Source organism: Sciurus vulgaris, assembly GCF_902686455.1.
Source record: "Sciurus vulgaris genome assembly, chromosome: 12".
NCBI lineage: Eukaryota > Metazoa > Chordata > Mammalia > Rodentia > Sciuridae > Sciurus > Sciurus vulgaris.
In genome coordinates this window covers 22,412,103-22,434,112 of record NC_136473.1, presented here as the reverse complement: position 1 = coordinate 22,434,112, position 22,010 = coordinate 22,412,103, and the positions used below count along the sequence as shown (strand labels likewise).

At 40.6% G+C, this 22,010-nt stretch overlaps 1 protein-coding gene across 24 annotated transcripts in view; it reads left to right on the top strand.

Annotated features, from left to right (window-relative positions):
* KIAA1217 overlaps window positions 1-22,010 on the top strand; it is a 796,647-nt gene that overhangs the window by 488,528 nt on the left and 286,109 nt on the right. The window contains exon 1 of one of the 24 annotated variants that reach the window (XM_079106262.1): window positions 4,837-21,000. The exons of the other annotated variants lie outside the window; for them this stretch is intronic. Within the exon in view, the coding sequence (XP_078962388.1) occupies window positions 20,899-21,000 (102 nt within the window). The 5' untranslated portion in view covers window positions 4,837-20,898. Of the gene's footprint in view, window positions 1-4,836; window positions 21,001-22,010 lie in introns of those variants that run through there. 24 annotated transcript variants of the gene reach the window in all.

Below are 22,010 nucleotides of genomic sequence, written 5' to 3'. Positions count from 1 at the left end.
AAACTCACAGAAAACTATGAAAAGTATTAACAATGGAGAGAAGAAAACAACTTCTCTACCTTGAATAAAAGAGGCAAATGTCAGGACCTGAGGAATGGATGGCTTTCAGAAGATCCAGCATACAGAGAATGAGACAGGAAAGGAGAGCTAATGGAGGAATGCATGCTACCAAGGACTCCTGTGACCTCGACCTCCCCTTCAAATAGAGAAAACTCTCCAATGAAAAGCAGGGTTAATAGAAAAGAGAAGCAGTGATTACTAGACCTCAACACTTCCAATCATAGAAAGACCATGGTTTAAATGACTTTGCTGTGAGCCTCAGAGACTTTGAATGCCACACACTGAAGAGGGAGGGTGACATGCTTTCAGGACAAAGCAAGTGTCATATTTTTGTGCAGAGATCGTTTGATGTCACAAACCTGAACCGTGGGTGCAGCCTGCCTCTGCTATTTCTCCCTTCTGCACACCATTTTTCCATAACCAGTTGGCCTCTTTCAGATATAAGTTTTAAGAAAAAACGAGTCAGTAGGAGATGTATGTCTTAAAACTATATTGATCAGGATAGTCTAGATTATGCTTCGTAACAAATAAGTCTTGTAGTTCATTTGTGGTAGTTCACGGATTGACACAAAAATGTTTTGTTTCTTACACACACAAAGTATTGTCACTTGTGGGCAGCTCTGCAGAGAAGCTATTTGTACAATGACTTATTAATTCTGGCTCCTTCTGGCTTGTGATGATGCTGTCTCAGTGCACAATGTGCCTCGTGCCAGTGAGTATGAAATTTAGTCATGATCCTTAAAGGCTGAAGTGCCAGTCTCCTGCTTGCATCTTCCTTTAATAATTTGGAGAAAAAAAGGAACTTTCAGTAAAGAGGCAGTGACACAAAGGGTGGGTAGCAGCTGAGATGGATGAACACTGGGAAAATGCTACTATTGCCAGAGCAATACCAGCAGATGGAAGGACCATGGTGTAGTTGTAGTTAACCAGTCGTAGTTACAGAATTTCTATTAGTGTGTGTATAGCATGTGCTTAATAAAATCCTAGAGCCCTGTGAGTAAAGAATGTGATATTTGGAAGAATCAGTATAAAAACATTTCTGGTCCTCAGAGAAATACCAAATAATCTTCATGTAGCTAAAGCAGAAACAATAGTTACCTAAATCTGCATATGATGAAAATCAATAGTAAAATCATGAACAGAAAGAATAGAAAGAATAGTCTAATACTTAATGGGACTAGATGTAGGAGCTTACCTGGAAATGTTTTCGGAGGACTGACATCTTGAATTGTGACTTAAAGGTTGTAGGTAGAGTGCTTGCCTAGCATGTGTGAAGCTCTGGGTTTCAACCCAACATCCTCTCCATCCCCATCAAAAACAAAAACAAAACAAACAAACAAACAACAACAACAACAACAACAACAACAAAAACAGTTGCGGAGTTGTAGAAGCATATCTCAGAAGATTTGGAATATCAGTGAGTGAACAGACAGAAATCCAGGGGTTGCAGTTTTACTTGCAGAATTGACCTTCGGTTGACGTTTATCATTCAGGATACAGCAAAGAGAAAAAAGGATCCTAAGGGGGATCATTCATAATGTGTGCCTTTTGATCCATGTTTAATTGGGTGCCACCAACCTCAACATTCACTTTCATTTTAATTAGTGTTGTAGAAGAACAAGAGAGCACATCTTAAGAAGAGTGCTATATTAAGAGTGCTGCAAAAAAAAAAAAAAAAAAAAAAAAAAGTCAAAATAAAATTCTACTGGAAAACCTGCTAAGGAGTGCCCAGGAGTAGGTGGGAAAGTAGGGGGAGGCAAGAACCAAAGTGTAGCTATGCAGTGGCAGGAGACACCTGGGAAATGGTAATCAGCAAAACCTAGAGAAAATTGCCACTAAATTAGATGGAAATTTTCCATATTGAGGGATCTAAAAAAGACCAGTGTGATTTAATCCGATACGTAGATATAGAACGCACATTGCAAAAATCTAAATTACCCTTCCTCTCTTCACTGATCAAGCTTACTTCCTGGCCATTGATTCATTTATTCTTCCTCCTGCAGGTGTGGTGTTCTTGGATTAATTCAGTCAAATGGTTATTTGTCATGGACCTACAGGCTGAGCTCAGCTTTGGGCATTATATAAAAAGTACAAAACCCAACATCTGACCTGCCAAGGATACATCTCTTTAATGGAAAGAGTATGAGCTGTGTGTGATAAAACTGAGTTTATATGTGCTGGGATGCTCTTAGCTGCTAGGTTGTAGTGAGTCAATTTCCCTGAGGCTTTTTCTTAACTGTAGCATCAGACAAACAATATGACCGAAATGAGGATTAGATGATGTTAATTCTTCTCGACCGTTAGCAGGTGTTAAAGACATGTCAAAACCCTTCTCATTAAGGGGAAGGCATTCTGGTTGGAAAGCCAGGGCCAGGACACGTGGACATTTCCAATCAGTGGAAGTTCTAGATTGCTTTATGTACAAATGTCTTCTACAGAATCCTAGGTCTCCAGGCTGTTAGTGGTTGGTTGAAGAATGGGGAGAAAGTTTTAAATTGGGGGAAAAGTCTTGGTTAATCAAAGTAAAATGAATTTCTACAGGATGGGCCAGATCTCTGTTGTCGTTACTGATTCTGCAGTACTGGGATTGAACCCAGGGGCTGTCTACCACCTCAGCCTTTTCTATTTTTATTTTGAGACAGTATCTAAGTTGCCCAATTTTTTTTTTTTTTTTTTTTTTTTTTGGCTTTGAATTTGCAATGCTCCTGCCTCAGCCTCCACAGTAGCTTAGATTATAAACCTTTTCCTCTGCATGCCCTCTAGGCCAGGACTTTAATATGCAAACAGACATAACTGGTGAGTCTCAGGTAGAGATACTGGGAGCAGGTGGATAAGAAATGAAATACTTAGCACTGGGACTGGGGGTGTAGCTCAATGGTAATGGGCTTGCCTAACATGCACGGGGTCCTGGTTTGATCCTCAGAACTGCAAAAATAAAATAAAATGTTCAGTGTTTTCCCAAAAGTATTGCTTTAGGGACTCATGTTTTATGGAATGTGCATTAGGAAATGGTAATATGTTTCTCAGAAGTTTGCTGGAGCACAGAGCACTGTGTGAAGGAAAGATTTCACACTGGAGATCAGAATTTGAATGGAATCTCTTGGAATGATGGAAGACTCCTAGAGACAGGAGCCTTTTCCTAATTATTTCCCCAATGCCCAGTCCATAGCAGGTATATAAACATATCTATGTCAAGGATACTGATAGCTCAGAATTTGAATGAATAGGATGAAGACATGAGGGCATTCTGTTGGAGAAGGGGGGTCAGGAGAAGCAATGTTGAGACAATGCATATGGCTTCCTTATGGCTCAAGGGGTAGGACAATCTAAGTGAGATAGAAATAGCCTTTGGTGAAGCAGGAAATCAGTGGATTCAAGGAGAAGGAAGCCAGATGGTGTTGAGCTTTGAACAGCAGGAGAAAGTGCTGGTCCACCAGCAAATACAGGCCCTGTGGTAGCCTTGAGTAAAAGCAAAGTGAAAGGTCAACCTCTCAGTACTCTGCGAGGGGAATGATGGGAGGAGTCTGGTGCTGGCCTGGAAGTGATTGCAGTGTCCACATCCACAGTGATAGGCCCACGGCAGTAGCTGGAGCAGAGCTCAGCCAGAATTGCATGCCAACACACATATTTGGAAGAAAAATGGGAACCATGTCGTGTGTGATAGGAGGAGGAAGGCGGTGTGAGAGGGCTGATGCAGGTGTAGCAGAAAGGGTGAAATCTCTCCAGGGGTCACACAAGGCCTGGGTTCTGGTCCCGCTCTGCCTTCTACCTTGGCCAGGACCTTTAGCAAGTCACCTGTATCATCTGACCATGTTGTGTGGAAACACTGGAGAGCCAGAGAACTATGAAGTACCACTAGCAATACTCATGAGAGAAAGGCGTGGCAAATGACACCAGAGTGTCCATTCTTGGGGTCAGTTGATGGGGTGGAATTTGGAGAAAAAGATCTAGTCTGGAGCTTGTGGATTTTTCTTTTTCTTTTTTCTAAAATTTATTTATTTTGATTCATTGTAAACAAATGGGATAAAACTTATCTCATGTCTCCCCTTGGCGGGGTTCTCACAGCCCCGAGTTAGCAGCAGCCTCACTTTACACTCTCGTCCCAGCATTTCTGTCCCATCAGGCCCGCTTTCTTCTTCTTTCCAGTCCCCTAATCTGTGGTTTTCAAGGGGAGCCGCCAGCCCTCCACAGGTGTGAAGGCCAGCTGTGCAAGCATCATCTGCCTCAACTTTGAACTGAGAGCTGATTTTGGCAAAGTATGGAGAGGGGGATGCAGTTCAGAAGGTGAATGGCGTGTGTCAGTCGGTAGTGGTTGCAGGAGAGAAATGAAGGGCTTACATGTGCTGTCCTGATGAGCAATGGATTCCATGTCTTGTGTCCACCCTTCATCTTCCTTCTTCCTCCATTTCTTTGTTCCTTTCCTCTTTTCCTTTCTGTTTTTAAACATTTCAAGTAAACCAGAACTTTCTCTTACACAAAAGCATGCTGAATATAGAAAGTGTGAAAATCATTAACTTGTTCAAAGGTCAACATGGTCTTTCTCCCTGACTCTTTCTCCAATTCTCCACAAAACACCTGTTTTCCTTCTGGTTAATACCAAGAATTTAGTGCCCATATATAAGCTCTCAGGGAGCAAAAGACTTTTGTGTTCTCTCCTCTCAGATTTACCTGCTTCCTTTTCTTCTTCTTCTCTTCCTTGTCCTCCTCCTCCTCCTCTTCTTCTTCTTCTTCATCATCATCTTACTCTTTGCACGTGGATAGCAGTATTGGGGAATCAATCTAGGAGCATTCTACCTCTGAGCTATATCCTCAGTCCTTTTAAAAAATTCCCTTTGAGGCAAGGTCTCCTAAGTTGCTGAGGCTGGTCTTGAACTTCAATCCTCCTGCCTCAGCCTCCTGAGTAGCTGGGATTACATGCATGCACCACCGTGCCTGGCTACATTAATTATTTCCAAATTATTGTCTGCTATCTTGTTATTTTTAACTTATGTCTCAATTTCCTTTTCCTAGTTTTTATAGTTATCTTGGTTTTTCTCTTATTATTTGTATAATGAGTATTAAATTTAGTTTTAGTGTTTCTCTTTTAATAATGGACACATTAAAGGATATAGGTTTCCTGACACCAGTTTGTTCAGTGTCCTGTGGTTTTTGAGGAAATATTTTCTGTTTCATTGTTTTAAAGAAAGTTGAAAAGTTTTTTAATTTTTATTTTGATTTTAAGGGTTGACTGAGAATTTAATTTCTGAGTAGTTGAGATTGTTTTTAAGCTTATGGATGTGATCAGAGAATGTTTATCAAATTTCTACTTTAAAATTTTTTTAATGGTTTGTTAATTTTTTTTTGGATAGCCAAATACAAAATGGAAGTTTCTAGGTGTTTCAGAGTCATAGAAGAGTATCTGTTCTATGTTTATTAAACAGACATGTCTGTACATACACATACACACAACACATGCCTCGTGTGTTGTTTCTATCATTTTTCTCAGTTATTATTTTTCAAGTCTATCTAATTCTAAGTGAAATACAATAATATCTTCTATAATTTCATTCTTATCCTATTCTTGCATACATAAAAATTCTCTAAATTTTTCTTGTATGTTGCAAACAAACTTGTTATGATTCAATATCTTCATAAATTGTCTTTTAACAATAGAGTTTGATAATTTTTTTAAATGTCATCACATTTCATTTGAGGATGTAGCTCAGTACACTGTAGGGCACATGCTTAGCATGGGTAAGACACTGTGTTCAGTATCCAGCACAATAAATAAATAAATAAAGACATTTATATCTATATACACACACATATAATCGCTTTTTTTAAACACCTTTATTTATTCATATGTGGTGCTGAAGTTCGAAGTCAGTGCTTCGCACATGCCAGGCAAGTGCTCTATCACTGAGCTACAACTCCAGCCTTATAATCACTTTTGATTTATATTTGTTTGCATTTGTTGGGAACTGCATGTCACTTTGTTTTGCTTCTTAAAATCCAGTTTGTTAGTTTTAATGGGAGAATTCAGTCCATTAACATTGAATATAACCACCAGTGGATTTGATTATTGCCCTTCATCTTAATTTGATAGCAAATTTGTCCATTTTTCTCTAATTAGATACAGTTCATGCTGGGTATATGCTAAACAGTTGTTTGAGTTTAGGTCTTGATCAGCTATATTTGAAATGACAGTAGGTGCTCTAAGTGAAAATGACTTAGGTTTGGGATCTATGCCAGAAAACAAGACTGTAGAGATATGTACTGGAGTTATCTGCTGTGTTTGTCATGGTTCTCCAGAGAAACAGAACCGATGCAATTCCTTTTTCTTCAGGGAAGCAGTCTGCTCCTAGGGTCTTCTAGTGATTGAATTAGGGTGGGCAATCTGCTTTCGTCAAAGTCTACTGACTTAAATGTTAATCACATCTTAAAAATACCTTCCCAACAATATCTAAGTCTGGTGTTTGACCAAACAATTGGGCACTATAGCCCAGCCAAGTGACACATGAAATTAACTGCAGCAATAGACAAAACATGAATGACTAATTTCTAAAACAAGTAACAAAATCAAAAACAGCAGAAAGATCAAGGTCTTCACATTAAGGAATTAGCACAGTTGGTTTCCACTGATACAGTCAAAAGTCCAAATACCCTTATTTTTTGGTGGTACCTAGAGTATGTTCCAACTTATAAAATGTATGCTTTTCTTTCTTTCTTTCTTTCTTTTGAGTGTTTGTCAGTTTTTCTTTAGGCCAGAACTTTAGATTGCAAATATTTCTTGAGTATCTGGTGTTGCATCAGCCTTATCTTCTTCCCAGGAATCTGTTGGCCCTGGGGTTATGAGGGCTGAGCTCTCTGAGTTGCAGTGCCTTACCCCTGCTTGGTGCAATCCTTGCATGTCTGCACACAGCCTGAAGCTAAGTAAACGCCTCTCCTCCCCTGCTCCTGCTGTGCAGATACAGCATCCTTGTCTGCCTTGCCAGAGCCTGGTACCATCTGTTGTCTCTATCTGGGCAGATCTATAGAAGGTCTGTGTTTACACTTTGCAACCCAATATGTACTTTCAGGTAAGTCTGAGAAATAAATACTTCTGGCATGGATTAATTTACTTAGGATTTTAGTATCCTCAGTTATGAGCAGTTTTATTCAGCTAGGAGTATCAGTGTCTGGTTAAGCACAGGTGTTCTGAGTTCAAATCTCAGGTCAATCTAGGTTCAAATTGAGACTCCAGCACTTAGTAGCCATGTAAACCTGTTCCAGTTACCTCTCTTTGAGGCTCACTTTCTCCATATTTCATAATACTATTGTGAAACTTAAATGGAACAAGGATTGGTTTTTTTGAATGATAAAAGTTTTGGTTTTTCTAGTCAAAGAAATATTCCTTTTCTACATGACAATTTCTACTTGTGTTTCCTAAGAAACAAAAATTCAGACTCCTAACCTCTTTCACCAGTTATTTGTATGCTTGTATTTTCAGGGTCATTTTTAGTGAGCTGTTTTCTACCTGTGTTACAAAATAGATTTGTTGAAATAAGTTCAAGAGAAAGAAACTAATTTGCTTCCCAAGGCAATTGTAGATACCTATGATGTTGCTAAATATAGAAACAAAATAATAGCTCATAACATACATTTCTTGAGCTCTGACTTAGTTGGTGTGGTGCCGAGTCTCAAGCAAATCATGCCATTAAGGGGGACTCAGCTTGATGTTTTCCTCATTTGGAGCCAGGAAGAAAATCATTACTGGCCCGGTCACCTCTAATCAAGTCTTGGCATTTCTGCCCAGCCCTCATGCTTTGTCCTTATTGTTGAGATTGTTGTTGCCCAAAACATTCCCCACACTAAATAGTCCAAGATTCTCACATCATCGTCATGATGTCATCCTTGGTTACAAATTCTTCAGTCATCGTTTACCTCTGCCTGCCTGCCCATGAATGAGTTAACCAAGCTGCTTTCACCTCTAAATTATTTCTGTGAATCCGTGTGCCTTTCACATCCTGATTCTTTTGGATCTCTTTTCCAAGCTGACTTCAGTAAGCAAAAGCCGAGATATTGTAATTTCCTAAATAACCCAAAGGGAAGATTTGGCCTATTATAACAACTCTGATTGTCGAATCAGCTTTCACATGCTCTTGTCTCTAATGGAACTTTGAGGAATAACCGTAATTGAATTGTACCTCCACACCATCTGCAGATTTCACCGCATAAAACCTAGATCTGGTTCTCCCGTTTGTTTCACGTTGTGTTTGTGCCCCATTGAGTAAAGCATAAGCTTGGGCTTCATCTGGATGTATTTTCAACTCACAGAGGCAGTAATTGAATCTCTGACAATAGTCTTGCCTCCCTGGAGTATCCCAACTCTGGCTGCTATATTAAACCAGTCTACTTCTTGGTTCCCTTCAAAGGTAATGTCCCATCTGTTGACTGTGAGCTAGGGCAATGCAAAACTCAGAATCATCAGAGGATGGGATCCAAAGCATCTTTAATTCCCCCTATGGAGAGAGCCATTCAGGGTTTCTGAAATGGTTGCATTGCTCTCTCTGTAAATAGCAGTGCAACTCAGCAAAGGTGGAGAGGTTCATATTTGCTTGCTAACCTTTGAGGACATGTGCTGCTGGGCCTGGTGCAGTTTGCAGCAGGAGCTTCGACAAGTCAGAGCAGGCAGTTCTTTTGGCTATTGCTGCTTCTCTGCAGTGTCGAATTGGATTCTGCTTGAGGCTACCTTAAAGTGCTCCTTAGTTCTTCTGTGTGTTGTTTCATTCAGCTCCTGGTTCAGTCCCACTGAAGAACTTTATGCTATGGCATGTGACAGCCACTGGATAAGATTATGATAAATTCCTGTGGGCTTGGACCCAACTCCACCCAAACCTTTTTGGGTCCTCAGGGTCAGTAATCTTAGACTTGAGGAATATGAGTTGTCTCTAGTGAATTTAGAGGTGAAACGTGAGTGCCAGGTTCAGTGTTACCTAGAGAGTTTTGTACAAATTTGGCAGAAGTTTGTCCAAACCTTTGTGCAAACAGTAAGGATTCTGTAAAATTTGAGATAGTGAAAGGTGAATGAATGAATGAAAGAGGATTGAATATCTTTTAGAACTTGCTTACCATTCCTCAAAAGCCAAACATAGATTTCAGTGTTATTCTAGTAACTTACATAAACCAGGTTAGACATTGCAAAAGATGTGGGTGTGTTAGGAAAGAGTTAAAAAGTTCTTCCTTGGCAACTGGCAACCGCAGAGGCCAAGGGAAAATGTACACAGGCATGTGTGTGTGTGTGTGTGTGTGCGCGTGCACACACACACACACACACACACACACACACACACAACACATACACAGGCTAGGCAGGGAACCTGTTTTGCAAGTTTTGCTGGTAAAAAAAGTAGGAAGGGGGTTGCTGGAGAGCCGAGTGGGAAAGCCTTAGAAGTATCTATTGAAGATTTTTCAAAACCTGAGTTTTCAAAGTAACTTTATCCTGCAGGGAGAGGTACACATGTGCCTCTGTAGTTTTTTTCTTCCCCTGATTAAGTGCATTGTTAGACAGGGAGGGGCAGATTAACCAATGCCTATAATTTTGATCATTGTTTTCTGCAAAACAGCTCAGGCTTTGAAAATGAAGCCATCGTTCTTGGCTAAGTTTCTGCCAACAGCACAAATTACACTGTGCAGAGATCCAAAGCCCCTAAAAAGGTTTCATTAATGAACAATTTCAGGCGATTGTTTAAGTCTTTGCCTGACAGGTAACGTTGGCATGTAGGCAGGTGGGGTTAGAGTTTCCATGGAGATTTATGATGTCATGCTTGAAAGAGCATGTCAAGACAGCCAATTTAACAAGTAGCTACTCAAAAAGTCCTATAGGCTACAAGTAGGTTTTATGCAAATGACAAGAGTTTTACTGGGAAAAACTGCAAAAGAAAACAGCGGAGACATGGAGGGGGGGTTACCTGACAGCTCGGAAGGATGACCCCGGAGTGCAGTAGAGACGAAAACTTCCAGAAGACGAGTTAGATTTTCTGCCTTAACTGCCGCCTCACCTGTGGAGCTCTGGGTGCAGGTAAATATGTGTCTTTTTTTTTCCTTCCGAGTTATTGCCAAAAATTATTTGGAAACCTTGTGGTCTGTTTCTGTGCATTGTTCGCTTGGCAGGAAGAACTGAATAAGCACAGCTTTCCCACACCGAATGTTGAGCTTCGGGGCTGTTTTAAGGGCTTTTTTTTTGTTGTTGAATGAACGGAGATTTTTGAATAGGACTGAAAAACAAGAGATGCATTATGCATTATGCTGATTGTGCCCTCTGAATAATGTTGTAAGAATGCCATAGATAAGGATTAGAGCAACCATCTGAGAATTGAGATACTATACATATTTGTTGATTATTCCCATATGTTGTGCATGCATTTTCTTTTACTCCAAAATTGGGACTATTTTCTGTATGTTCACCTTGTAAAATACCCCGAAATAAAATCCCTGGAATATCACAGAAATCGTCTTAGAATCAGGCTTAGGAACATTGCATGTTTGTGTTGTTTGTTTTAATGTATATTGTATACTTATCTCATAGAGGCACTTCCTGAGACTAGAAAAAAATTCCTGTTTGAGATATTCATTTCTGGACTTTGAGGGAAACAGGAGTTCTGAATTCTGGGAAAAGAGATAAAGTCTTCTTGGGGGAAGAGAGGAGCATTGGTGATAAAGGTGGTTTGTTTGTAAAGAGTGCTTTAAATAAGAAACCTCCGCACCTGGGAGTTGGGGGGGTGGGTTCTGTTCGCATCGGGCACACTGAAGTGGGCTAAACAGTCTTGGCAGCCATTTGAGTGTGATAAAGATCACTCAGGTGGCTGCAGATCAGGGAGTTAGTTGAGCGACAGCAGTTGAGGTGAGCAGTTAGGTTCATCAAGCTTAAAAAAAAAACATAAAGAGAACTCATTTGTCTCTTACAGTACGGGAAGTTAAAGCACAGAATTTAAAGATACATGTGCAATGGGAATTTGGACTTTTGAAACAAAATTACTTAGGAGCAAGCCGATAGGCTTTAAAGTGTTTTAGAAACTGTAATATCCAAACATGAGACCTCCTGAAATTTTACAGTTGAATAACATGGATTAGCGCTGGAATTGCCATTTGTATGAAATTGTGGTTGCCATAGTTATTGCAGAACAGTGAATGATAAAGGGGACTTTGCAGCCTGGCGTTGCCACTTATTAACTGTGTAAACTTGGGAAAAGTAAATGCACGTCCCTAAGCCTCCCTTTTCACCTCTATAAAGTGGGGGTAACAATAGCAACATTGTAGCACGATTCTAAGCATTCATGCTTCATGCGTTAGGGATTGTTTTTATTTACTATTTATAAGGCACTATTTATAGTGTCCCCCTCCCCAATCCTTTATCTTATCATTACAACAGCCCAGTGAGACTCTCAGATTCTTTTATTCCCACTTTACAGATGAAGAAACCATATATCATTGAGAGAAAGAAAAACACAACATAATAAACCATTCTGCCTTTTTTTCTTATTTTAAGGAGCATAGAAAAAATTAATGTGACTAATATAATTCCCAGCAGCAAGCAATTATTTCTATAAATTAATTAAAATACAAAATGTTAAGTGTGTCAAAGGAGCTAGGATTTTTTTTTTTTTTTTTTTAACCAAGTTAATTATGCTCATGTCTTTTTCCTGGAGATGCTATAGACGTAGTATTAATTTACTTTTTGCTGGTTCCTATTGAAGAAGCTCTAGTCCACTGCATGGATTTGAATTTTAAAACTTTATCTGCCTCAAATTTCTCTCAGCCCCAAGAGCAGAGTCAGGTTTGATGTTACAGGTATTTGCTGAGCAGGAACCTGAGTCGAGTGGGGGGAGGGGTGGTGGTGGCTGGGAGTTCCACAGGGTACAGAAGCCAGCCAGGAGTTGGACACAAGGTCCCTTTACTCCCTTTGTGTTCTGGGTGTTGGCACCTCTTCCCTTGTCTTCATCCCAGACGGATACACAACCCATAATTATATTCTGCATCCATTGTGTAGCAGAGACAAATATGTTTTTCATTGTGTTATTTTTAGCAGTTGTGTTTCTAGCCAGGGAAAATACTCTATTAGTTCCAGAGTTTTTCTAGCAACTTTTCCAATTTTTCCAGTTTTTCCATGTCATGCTATTTAGAATAATTCAGGTTCCATACCGCTGAAAGGAGGGTCTTTCAGCAGGAGTCATGGGTGGGCCCATCAAGTGGAATTATAGCGAACATCTTTTGACATCTGAACCGCTGAGGCTGGGCCCACTGATTGACAGATAACCTCAGCGGTCAGATGAATTCGGCCGTGAGGCTGACTTCAGCACACTGTAGGGATACGGGTGAAAAGCTCTGGTTATCTTATCTCAAGGGCAGATCTAGAAGTCTGAAAGCAAATATATATTTCATTCAAAGTTTCAGAACTGCAAAGCAGCAATTTTGAGGTGGAAGGAGAGCCAGGAAATCTAACACCAATGGGGCACCAAAATTCCAAATAGGCTTGGAATCACTAATGAGCATTCTTATTCATTTTTTTTTTCAATCCTGCAGACCATGTTTTAAAACTCCACTGAAACTTCGTATTGCACATACTTGTGGTGGTGATCAGAGATATCTTTGATTAGTAAGTAGAGATGACTTCCAGGAGGGCACTTTGCACCTGGCAGTGCTTCGGGAAGACTTGCGTAGTCAGAGGATCTGTGCTCAGTGGTTGAAGAATCGGGCTGTGGGGACTGCAATCCCCGGTCCATTCCTCACTCACAACACACGTTTTCCGTTGAAGAAGTAACCCTGTAGGTTTGTTCTTATTCCAAATAAATCCAGCATCTGAATTTGAAAAGTTTCCTAATAGAGGAGTTTGTGATCTTTAAGTATTATATTATTCTCTCGTAGAAAACTGTTTTGAAAATCCCATGTAAGTTATTTATAAGTTACTTCTTCAAAAAGAAAGGGACTGGAGTCTCCCAGTGCCAGAAATGGAACTAGAAATTTTTCTCTGACTGGCTGTTGAGGAATCAGAGAGCAGAAAGTTCTCCTGAGTGGGAGGGAAGCTGCTTCTTGAGGGCAGTTTTCATGGTTATCCATCAATTGAACTCCATGAGGGACACCCCAGTTTTACTTCTGTGTGTGTGACCAGGGCCTCACACAGTTCAGGCAAATGCACTAGGCAGAGCGACACCCGCAGCCCTGAAGGCAGGATTCTGTCACTACTAAATCTGCTCTCCCTCCTGGTTTCATAACCAAAGAGATAAGCCCCACGTTGGTTCATTACGACAGTTGTGTGATGTTAGGGCAGCTGGAGGTCTTGAGACCTGTGGGATATCTTGGGAAGAATGGAATCAGGATGGCCTTAGGTGGACCAGGATGAGCGTTATCCGAAAGACAGGAAATGTGACTGCTTTTGTTTCCAGAAATCAGACTAACTAGGCAGCAGAAACAATGTTCACATGCCCAGCTGTATGAAGTACAAAAGCAAATGTGGAATATTATGCATGTGGAGAAAACCTTCACTAGAGCTTACAGAAAGTAGCTAATTTAATGGGACACAGGAGTTCTGTCAGTCAGAGCACAGGTAGATCTTAGCATCTTTTGGCTTTGATAGCCCCAGGATTCTGCATTGTGGTTTAATTTTGCAACCTGTCTCTTTTGTGTGATTCCCTTACCTTCCATTCTTTTCTGTTTGCTCATGATTAAGCAACAGCAGTTAGAATGGTATTTCCTACTCTCAGTTTTATTAGGGTTAGTAATGCAGATGATCAAGTCGACCATAAAATTAAATGGTGGGAGTCCTCTGGCTTCCCTGGGCTCTTTGCCTCTGCTTAGTAGTGATCAGGTAAGATGAAGAAGCCAAGGCCCAATCAGAGAGAGGTTCTGCTGGACTGCCCCAAGGGTGCTGTAGACTTTTCAGAGAGGACATTCATTGGCCATACTGTTTGCCCCTCAGAAGCAAAGCAGGCTGCTGCCTCCTATGTTTGGAACAGCTGAGAGAACAGAGAACCAGGTGGACCTTTGGTTGTTTTCTCTCTTTGATGTTAATAAAGTTGGTGGATGTCCCTCAGACCATCAAGGAGGATGTCAGCTCTCATTTACATAGTAGTCATTAGTAAGACAAACATGCTATAGCCGTTATTTGGCCTGTCATTCCAGAAGGACAGGTTTGTTTTGTAATTTTGCACTGAAAAAGGTTGCATGAACTCCTTTCTTCTTTAACTGTGTTTTTATTTGGTTCCCTTCTCATGTTAAGTTTTAAGACTCCAGAGGACGGCAATTCCAACCAATTGTCTCATAAAGGACAATTTTCAGTTTCTTCCTTGTGGTGTGTGTGTGTGTGGCGGGGGGGTGTATGTGTTCATGACTGCGAGACCAGTACAAACTCTGATTTAAAACTATTCTCTCTTCCAGAGCAATTATAACTGTGGCTACCTCATATATTAATTTGACCCCTTTTTAATTGCTCTTTAGATTGCCTTTTTTTTTTTTTTTCCTTCCCTGTTTTGAACAGCACTGCACTGACCCTCCTTGGATCTGTACACATATCAGCACATCAGAAGGACAAATTTCTACACGTCAAATTGGATTACTAGAGTTGAAAGGTATTCTCCAGTTTTCTCTAAAAAAGACTCACCAATTTATTCTGTCTATAGGAATCGCGCAGAGGATGTTCCGGCACGTTCACGTAATACAGTTCCCTGCAGTCATGGCAATACATGAAGGAGATCCTCTATACACGTATGGACACATAACCAAGTGTCCTAAGTAAGCAGTACAAGCTACAGAGCAGTGTAGATAGTGGGATCCTATTTATTTTAAAAGGGGTGGACCCTATTTGTATGAGAAAACACAGACATTTTCTGTGCACTTATCTAGACATTAAACTTTTCTAGAATAATGTCCAATAAATCAGAGAGAGGAACTAGCAGGCCATGAGAAGGAAGTTTTATTAATTTCTGTACTTCTCTACTATTTACATTTTTATCATTGACATGTAATACTTTGACATTTAAAAACTAGTTTAAAATGAAACCAATTATGTAAAACTATAATGCACTAATAAAAACAAACTAAAAACAAAACAGAACCCGTTGCACTGGAGTGTAGCATGTGTTCTTTTGAGGGAAGCCAGCAGTTTCCAGGTAGGCTGAGAAAAGTGACTTCATATCATACGTCATGTTTATGCTTTGATGGAGTTGTCCCTTGAAGAGGGAAGCAACTCTCTCCTCTGTCCTTCTTTATAGAAGCAGCCGCCTCTGATGTCATTAGTCATCTTGTTCCTCAGTAGAATCTTCCCTGAATGAGTTTATTCCAACTAGAACCCCTCCTTTCTAAACAGATCCTGTTTGGTATGCCAAGTATCAGGTGTGTTTGATTTAAATGTTTTTAAGTTGCCGGAACTTTTCAACAAACACAATAAACTCATCTTTGTAGGGCAGGACATGTTTTCAACCCCATGTACCAAAAAAAAAAAAATCACTTTATAACTAAATTCCAACCCTTACCAAGGTACTGAGAATCAACTATAGATAAAGGCTATTTAGGTTTCCATATGAAGTCTTTACCTGTATAATGATGGTTTCGTTTCCTAAGTGAAACTAACAGACCTGTTTTCATCTATGGAATATTTAGATCTGCAAAGACTATAAGCTCTTTTTTCTTTACCGCAGAGCAAGTCAAGAATAGAAGGCACACTGTCAGAGTATCCCTTATGAAAGGAAAGAAACAACACGTGTTATACTCCCAAATCACCCAGCAAAGTCTTAGACATGGTTTTCAACTCCCAACTCCTCTTTAATTCAGATGTGCAGAAAGCAGTCAAACCACAAGTGTAGGGGTTTGATTTGTTAGCACAAATCAGTGACTGTCTTCACTGTAATTAGATTCTTCTTCCTTCTTCCTTCTCAAAAGCTACTTCTGAAACTTTATGCTTTCTCTTGATATATTATTATTATTATTATTTTTACTTCATAAAATAGTTCTGCAGCTTACAGCAAATATTTGCAAAAGGGAAACAAATATAAAATAAATGCCTCTTAATGTAGTATTTCGTGAATAAACATGCCTGGCATGAGTTGGCTAACCTAAAAATTAATGAGAAACAACTCTGCTTAGAGGAAAAAGGATAAAACTATGGCTGTGATGTGCAAGTCAAGGGAAAGCTGTATTTTAAATAATTCCATTAAAGAGAATATAATTACTGTAGCCCCAGGTTGGAGGCCTAATTGAACTTTTTCTATATATTTAGAAAAATGGGCCAGATTTGCTATATCATAGGTTATCTACAATATTTTCTTCCTCCATATATTTAAATACCATTGGCTTGGTAAGACATATACATCCAAATCTCATATGCCTTTTTACATTCTAATGCAATACAATAAAAATTTTCCCTGTATGCATTCAAATCTTTGCAAATAAATTCAGGTAGTCGAATCCCCATACATATTATATCACTTACTATATGTCAGAAACTTTCACACAAATTATTTAAAGTATAATTCTTTTTTTTTTTAGTTCTTATTTATATGTATGAAGAGAGACATAAATAAAGCAACCAAGGCTCAGGACAATCTAGAGACTTGATTCTTTAAGCAAAGGAATGGGGATTTGAACTCAGCAATTCTGACTCAGCCTAGGGCATTTTTTCTGGGATCCCTGAGGGGTGTGCTATGACAACTGTGGCTCTTTTTATGAGGTTGGATTTCCAAACACTATAATCATGCTGGGAATGATTTACCTCATGCCTTTGTAGCCTGAAGTTCTCTTTGGCACCTCCTACCTTTACTTTTTTTTTTTTTTTTTTTTTCTTCCCCTTTTCAATATACACCAGAGGGTGGAGTTGAGCAACCTGGTGGAGTCGAAGCCATCCTTTTGCTACTGATTAGCAGTACTCTCCAAAAGGGGAGGGAAGGAGAGCTTTGCTTAGCCTTGAAGTCAAGCCTGAAGATTACTTGTCAGGAATGTGGAAAGCATTTATTCAGCAACCTTCTTCCTGGCATTTCAGGAAGAAAGCCTCATACACAGATCAAATCTTTTCCTTCAGAGATCTGTCCTCTGTACTCTGTGAACAGGCCCTTAGATTTCACCTCAGAGAAAGAACACATGGTTCATAGAACTTCACAGCATGGCTCCATTCACACATTTTGCACAGTGACCCCCAAACACACGCTCTCATGTTGCCAGTATTTCCACTTGGATTGCAGAAGTGCTTCCTGTAATTAGAGTCAAATGGGGCAACTTCTAGAGGTTTAGCCCTAAGAAGAGATTGGAGGCACCTGTCTTGGGGCCAAGGGTCTTTAGAAAAAGCAGCACAATGACTTCTGCAAATTTCAATAAAACACTAAAACGTAGTTATTGTATAGCTCAGTGATAATAGTATGCACTTTGTATACTTGGGGCCCTGAATTTGATCCTCAGCACTGCAAAAAAACAAACAAAAGAGTCAAAACAGACAAAACCACTAAAGCTTTGAATGGCTTAGAATTAGGCATTTTCACCTAAAATCAAATTTCTTACATCCTGACCAAAAGAAGAAAAAAAAACCGTATGATCAAGAAAAACTGTCAGAATCTTTGGTAGCACTAAGTAGCAGCTGCCCCTTTAAGACTGGGATGTAAATTCTGGGGAGTACCTTACTCCCCCACTTTCTGTCCCACACACCTGCTGTTCTTATCTGCTTGACTTCTACTGTAGACAATGACCCTAACCTAATGTTTTTATAGACTTTGTCCAAGAAACAGTGCAGAGGTGAGAGGGATCTTACCTTTGTTGTTGACCAGACTTAGCTTTAAGAACTGGTTCTACTACTTACTATTTGTGTGGTTTTGAGCAAAACCTGATCTAAGTAAGCTTCCACTTCTGCATCTGTGAAAAAGGACTGAGAGTCCCTACCCAGCAAGGTGGTTTGCAGATCAGAGGTAGTGTGTGAGAAGTACTTAACACAGTGCCTGGCATGTGGTAGGTGCTCAGTATATGGCGGCAAGTATAATGCAGACATCCCCCAAAACATTTTGTGAGTAAGGATCCGTTTCTGCCCAATCAGTGTCTTAAGTATTCTTAGATTGTTCAAAGTGGAAAGTCCCTTTGAGTGCAGTGGGATTCGTCTTAATTTCATGGAGAAGAATCCAAAGTTAGTGGAGTTGACTAGTACAAGATTACTCCATTACTTAAAGGCAAACAGGTTGAGAAACAGTGGGTTCGACTTCCACTGACCCATGAAAAGACTCCGGAATGTGGTTTTGATGTTTACGTATGTGAAATTGTGCTATTTGAAGCTTAAGTGAGAATTAAGATAATTTTGAATAGCATAAAAATGGTACAGCAACGTGATGTTTGATTTAGAAAAAAATAACTATCATTTATTCATTTAGCACTGAATCTTTAGTTCAAATAGTTCCTTCACAGGGCACAGGGAATTTACTACGTGAGATGACAGGGCCATTCACTGCCTTCACAGAGCTTAGAATCTAATGGGAGAAGGCAGAGAAGAAAGCGTAGTACCCTCTGCCTCCATCCATGGCTTCACTTTCTATGGTTTCATTTACCTTCTGTCAACCTCAGTCTGAAAACATTAAAGTCCTAGAAATAAACAATCCAGAACTTTGAAATTGTATCATATTCTGAGTAGCATGATGAAATCTTGTACCTATCAGGATGTGAATTGTCCCTTTGTCCATTGTACCCAAACTGTGTATGCTACCCTCCCATTAGTCACTTAGTAGCTATGTTGGTTATCAGATTAATTGCCATAATGTCATAGCACTTGTGTTCAAATAATCCTTATTTTACTGAATAATGGCTCGAAAACACAAGAGTGATGCTGGCTGGCATTGAATATGTCAAAGAGAAGTGTGTGTGAGTGTGTGTGTGTGTGTGTATGTGTGTGTGTGTAAAGCATAGTTTATATAAGATTCAGTACTAGCCATGGTTTCAAGACAGCACTGGGGGTCTTGCTATTAGGAAATAAAAGAGGATTACGTGAGAAAGAAGCCAGGTTAGAAAACAGTCAAGAAAACAGGCTAGGCAAATAATGGGCATGTTTTTCAGGAAGAAGAGTAGCAAGAGAGTGGACCCCAAGGCAGGAAGAGACTTGTCTGTCGAATGACTCAGATGACATGAAAGAGGCAGCTGGAATTATTAAGCCACAGTTAGGACTTTTGCATTCTTAGTGTAGGGCAAAGATTTTAAGTAGGAGAGTGATTGAATATTTTTAGCTTTTGTTCAGACAGTACACAGAAGTTCCTTTGAGTGGGTTGGGGGACACGTCTAACTAAGCCTGTTCCCTTTTTTGTCTCTGTGACTGTCCTTAAAGGAGCCCTAAAGAACTAATTCCAGGCCTCCCCAAAACACACTGTGGGCAGTTTACAGAATCTTGAGGAAGCACGATTTGTGCCACAGGTGTCCAGGAGCACGATCCATCATTCTTGTCATTTACCCAAAGGCCAAATATAGATATTTTTGTTCTCCCCTCTCCCCCAGTTCTAAATCCATTCAGAGTATTCAGTCAGGTTACCAAAATATTTCCTCTTGACCACACACAAACAAAAAAGCCATACATTGAATGCAGTGATGTGAAATAGGATACATGTGTTACAAATCCTTGAGTTTGAGTTTTTCCAGTGACATGATGGCAGTACATCGAACCTTTGCCTTTTTATCTGCTGTCAATGGGAAAAAATTAACACTGTATACTTCAAGGAGCCCCCTCTTGTTTCTCCCCTGTCCTCCCTGGCTCAGGCTGGGCACTCAGAATACACCCAGTGAAGGCCGGCAGAACAGAGGAGCAGTACAGGCACCGAGTTTGCATTTGTTTTGTTTGTTTTTGGTGCGGTCCGCTGATCCCCAGGCCTGTGCTCTGTGCTCTACCATCAACCTGCGCTCACAGCCCCAGGTGGTAGACACTGAGTTCCCACCAGCACCAGTAACACCTGAATCCAGGTTTCTGACCTTTGCACAGCGTGACTCGCGCTTCAGAAGCTGCCCTGAGACAGCAGCCTCGCCGTCAGGAATGTGGCAGGGGGCTGTCCACCGGGTGGTTCTCCAGCATTTGGGTATTATATCCTCCTCCCGTTTATTATCCTGTTCTAGAAGTTCCAGAATGGCATATTTTAGAGGCAGATGTGGCCACAAGTAATGCAGATTCACCATGCCTACGTGGCTTTTCAGGCTCAAGCGATTTAACACTGGCATTGCGACAGTTGGCTATTTGGCCACTTGACGGTAACCATGATCAATGTCTTTTTTTAAATATTATTTTATTTTATTTTATTTCTTTGCAGTGCTGGGGATTGAACCCAGGGCCTTGTGCTTGTGTGGCAAGCGCTCTTCCAACTGAGCTACATCCCCAGCCCTGATCAATGTATTTTTTGTATTAATTACATAAAGATTCTGTCTCTAATCTCACATTGCGTGTGAATATTAACTCTCCCAGTGTATACTAGCGAGCTGTACGTGGCCCCTTCCCACTCTGTTCACTTTAATTTTCTTCACTGATTGGCATGTGGGCGGAGCCTATTTGGTCAAGTGAGATGTACGAAAAAGAGACACATTCTTGCCCTCATTTTTGTTTTTTGGATTTTTTTTTTTTTTTTTGGTGTCCACATCCGGATTTACCTAAACCCCACCCAGCCTGCATTTGCGTAGCAATGAAAAACCGGTATTTTCCACCTGTGAATCACACTCCCAATCCTGAGCCTGTCTGTCTGTCAGGAGTGTGTCAGGCCAGCTTGCTGGAAGAATGGGTGAGACTGAAGGCGAGCCAAGTGTGAAGGGGGCAGGTCCTGTCACTCGTGGGCCAGGCGCTTGACTGCTCTGGGAAGTTAAAGGTCTGGCTGATGGTCACTGCTGGATGTGGACATGGAACCAACAGTCTGTCCTCTGGGGGAAAGGCCACAGGAGGAAGGAGGATTCATGTGTTTCTGCTGTCGGGGGCCCCGAAGTGCAGCAGGCCGAAGCCAGGTACAGAAGTGGTGTGATTCGGGGGGTTGCCTTCCTCTCGGGGTCCCTACCCTGCTGTGTCATGCATTCCCGATCATCTGGGCAGCCCACCTGGAAGTGAGCAGTTCCTGGCCATTTCTTGCTGAGTGGGAGCCAGAGAGGGCCACAGGTCACAGGGTTTCTTAAGTTCAATTATGCTTCTCAGTGAGAGGATGATTGCTCATAGCGGTTAAATCTTGTTTAATGATAATTAAATTGCTTTTCTTTATTCGGAAACACCTCTTCATTTTCTGCACAAAGCCAGGAAGCATTTTTCTTTTTTTCTTTGATTGTAATGACTATTTCTAGGTAAGATCTAATCAATGCATCTTACCTCACTGGACTCTGAAATAATGTGTCTGTGCCATTCTAATTTGGAAATGCCATAAAAGGTAGCAAACCCAGTGCTACTAGTTAAAATTTTTTCAGAAATCAAAAAAGCTGCTTTTCCCTATTTCCTCTTCTCCCTCTGGTTCTGCCTTAACATTTTGCTTTGGAACTTTGTTTCCTTTTTTTTTTTTTTTTTTTGCAGTGCTGGGGATGGAACCCAGGGCTTCCTGCATGTTGGGCATGTACCCTATCACTGAGCTACACCCCCAGCCCAGAGAATTTCTTAAACCTGCACTGCTGCTTGGGAACTGGGCTGCCTCACCTTTTCAAAGTGTGGCTGAGGCTTGGCACGTTCCGTCTTGTTCCTGCCTGACTTAAACACTGCATGAAGATGGTGTTGATCTGTCACAGTCGCCTACGGTCCTCAGAGCTTGGATGGTAGAAGCCTCAGAGCTTTCCAGTGCTGGGAAGTTGATCGTCTGTCTTCCCACGAGGAAAATGTTTTGAGATGGTGGAAGCAGGGGAGAAACTTTCACTGAAGCCCACGTAGAGAAAAAAGTAAAACTTCAAAAAAGAGAAACCCTAGAACAGGGCTTCATTTGACAAGTCCTTGAATCTGATCTGTTATTTCATGGGCCTGTCTTCCTATTGCCAGAATGAAG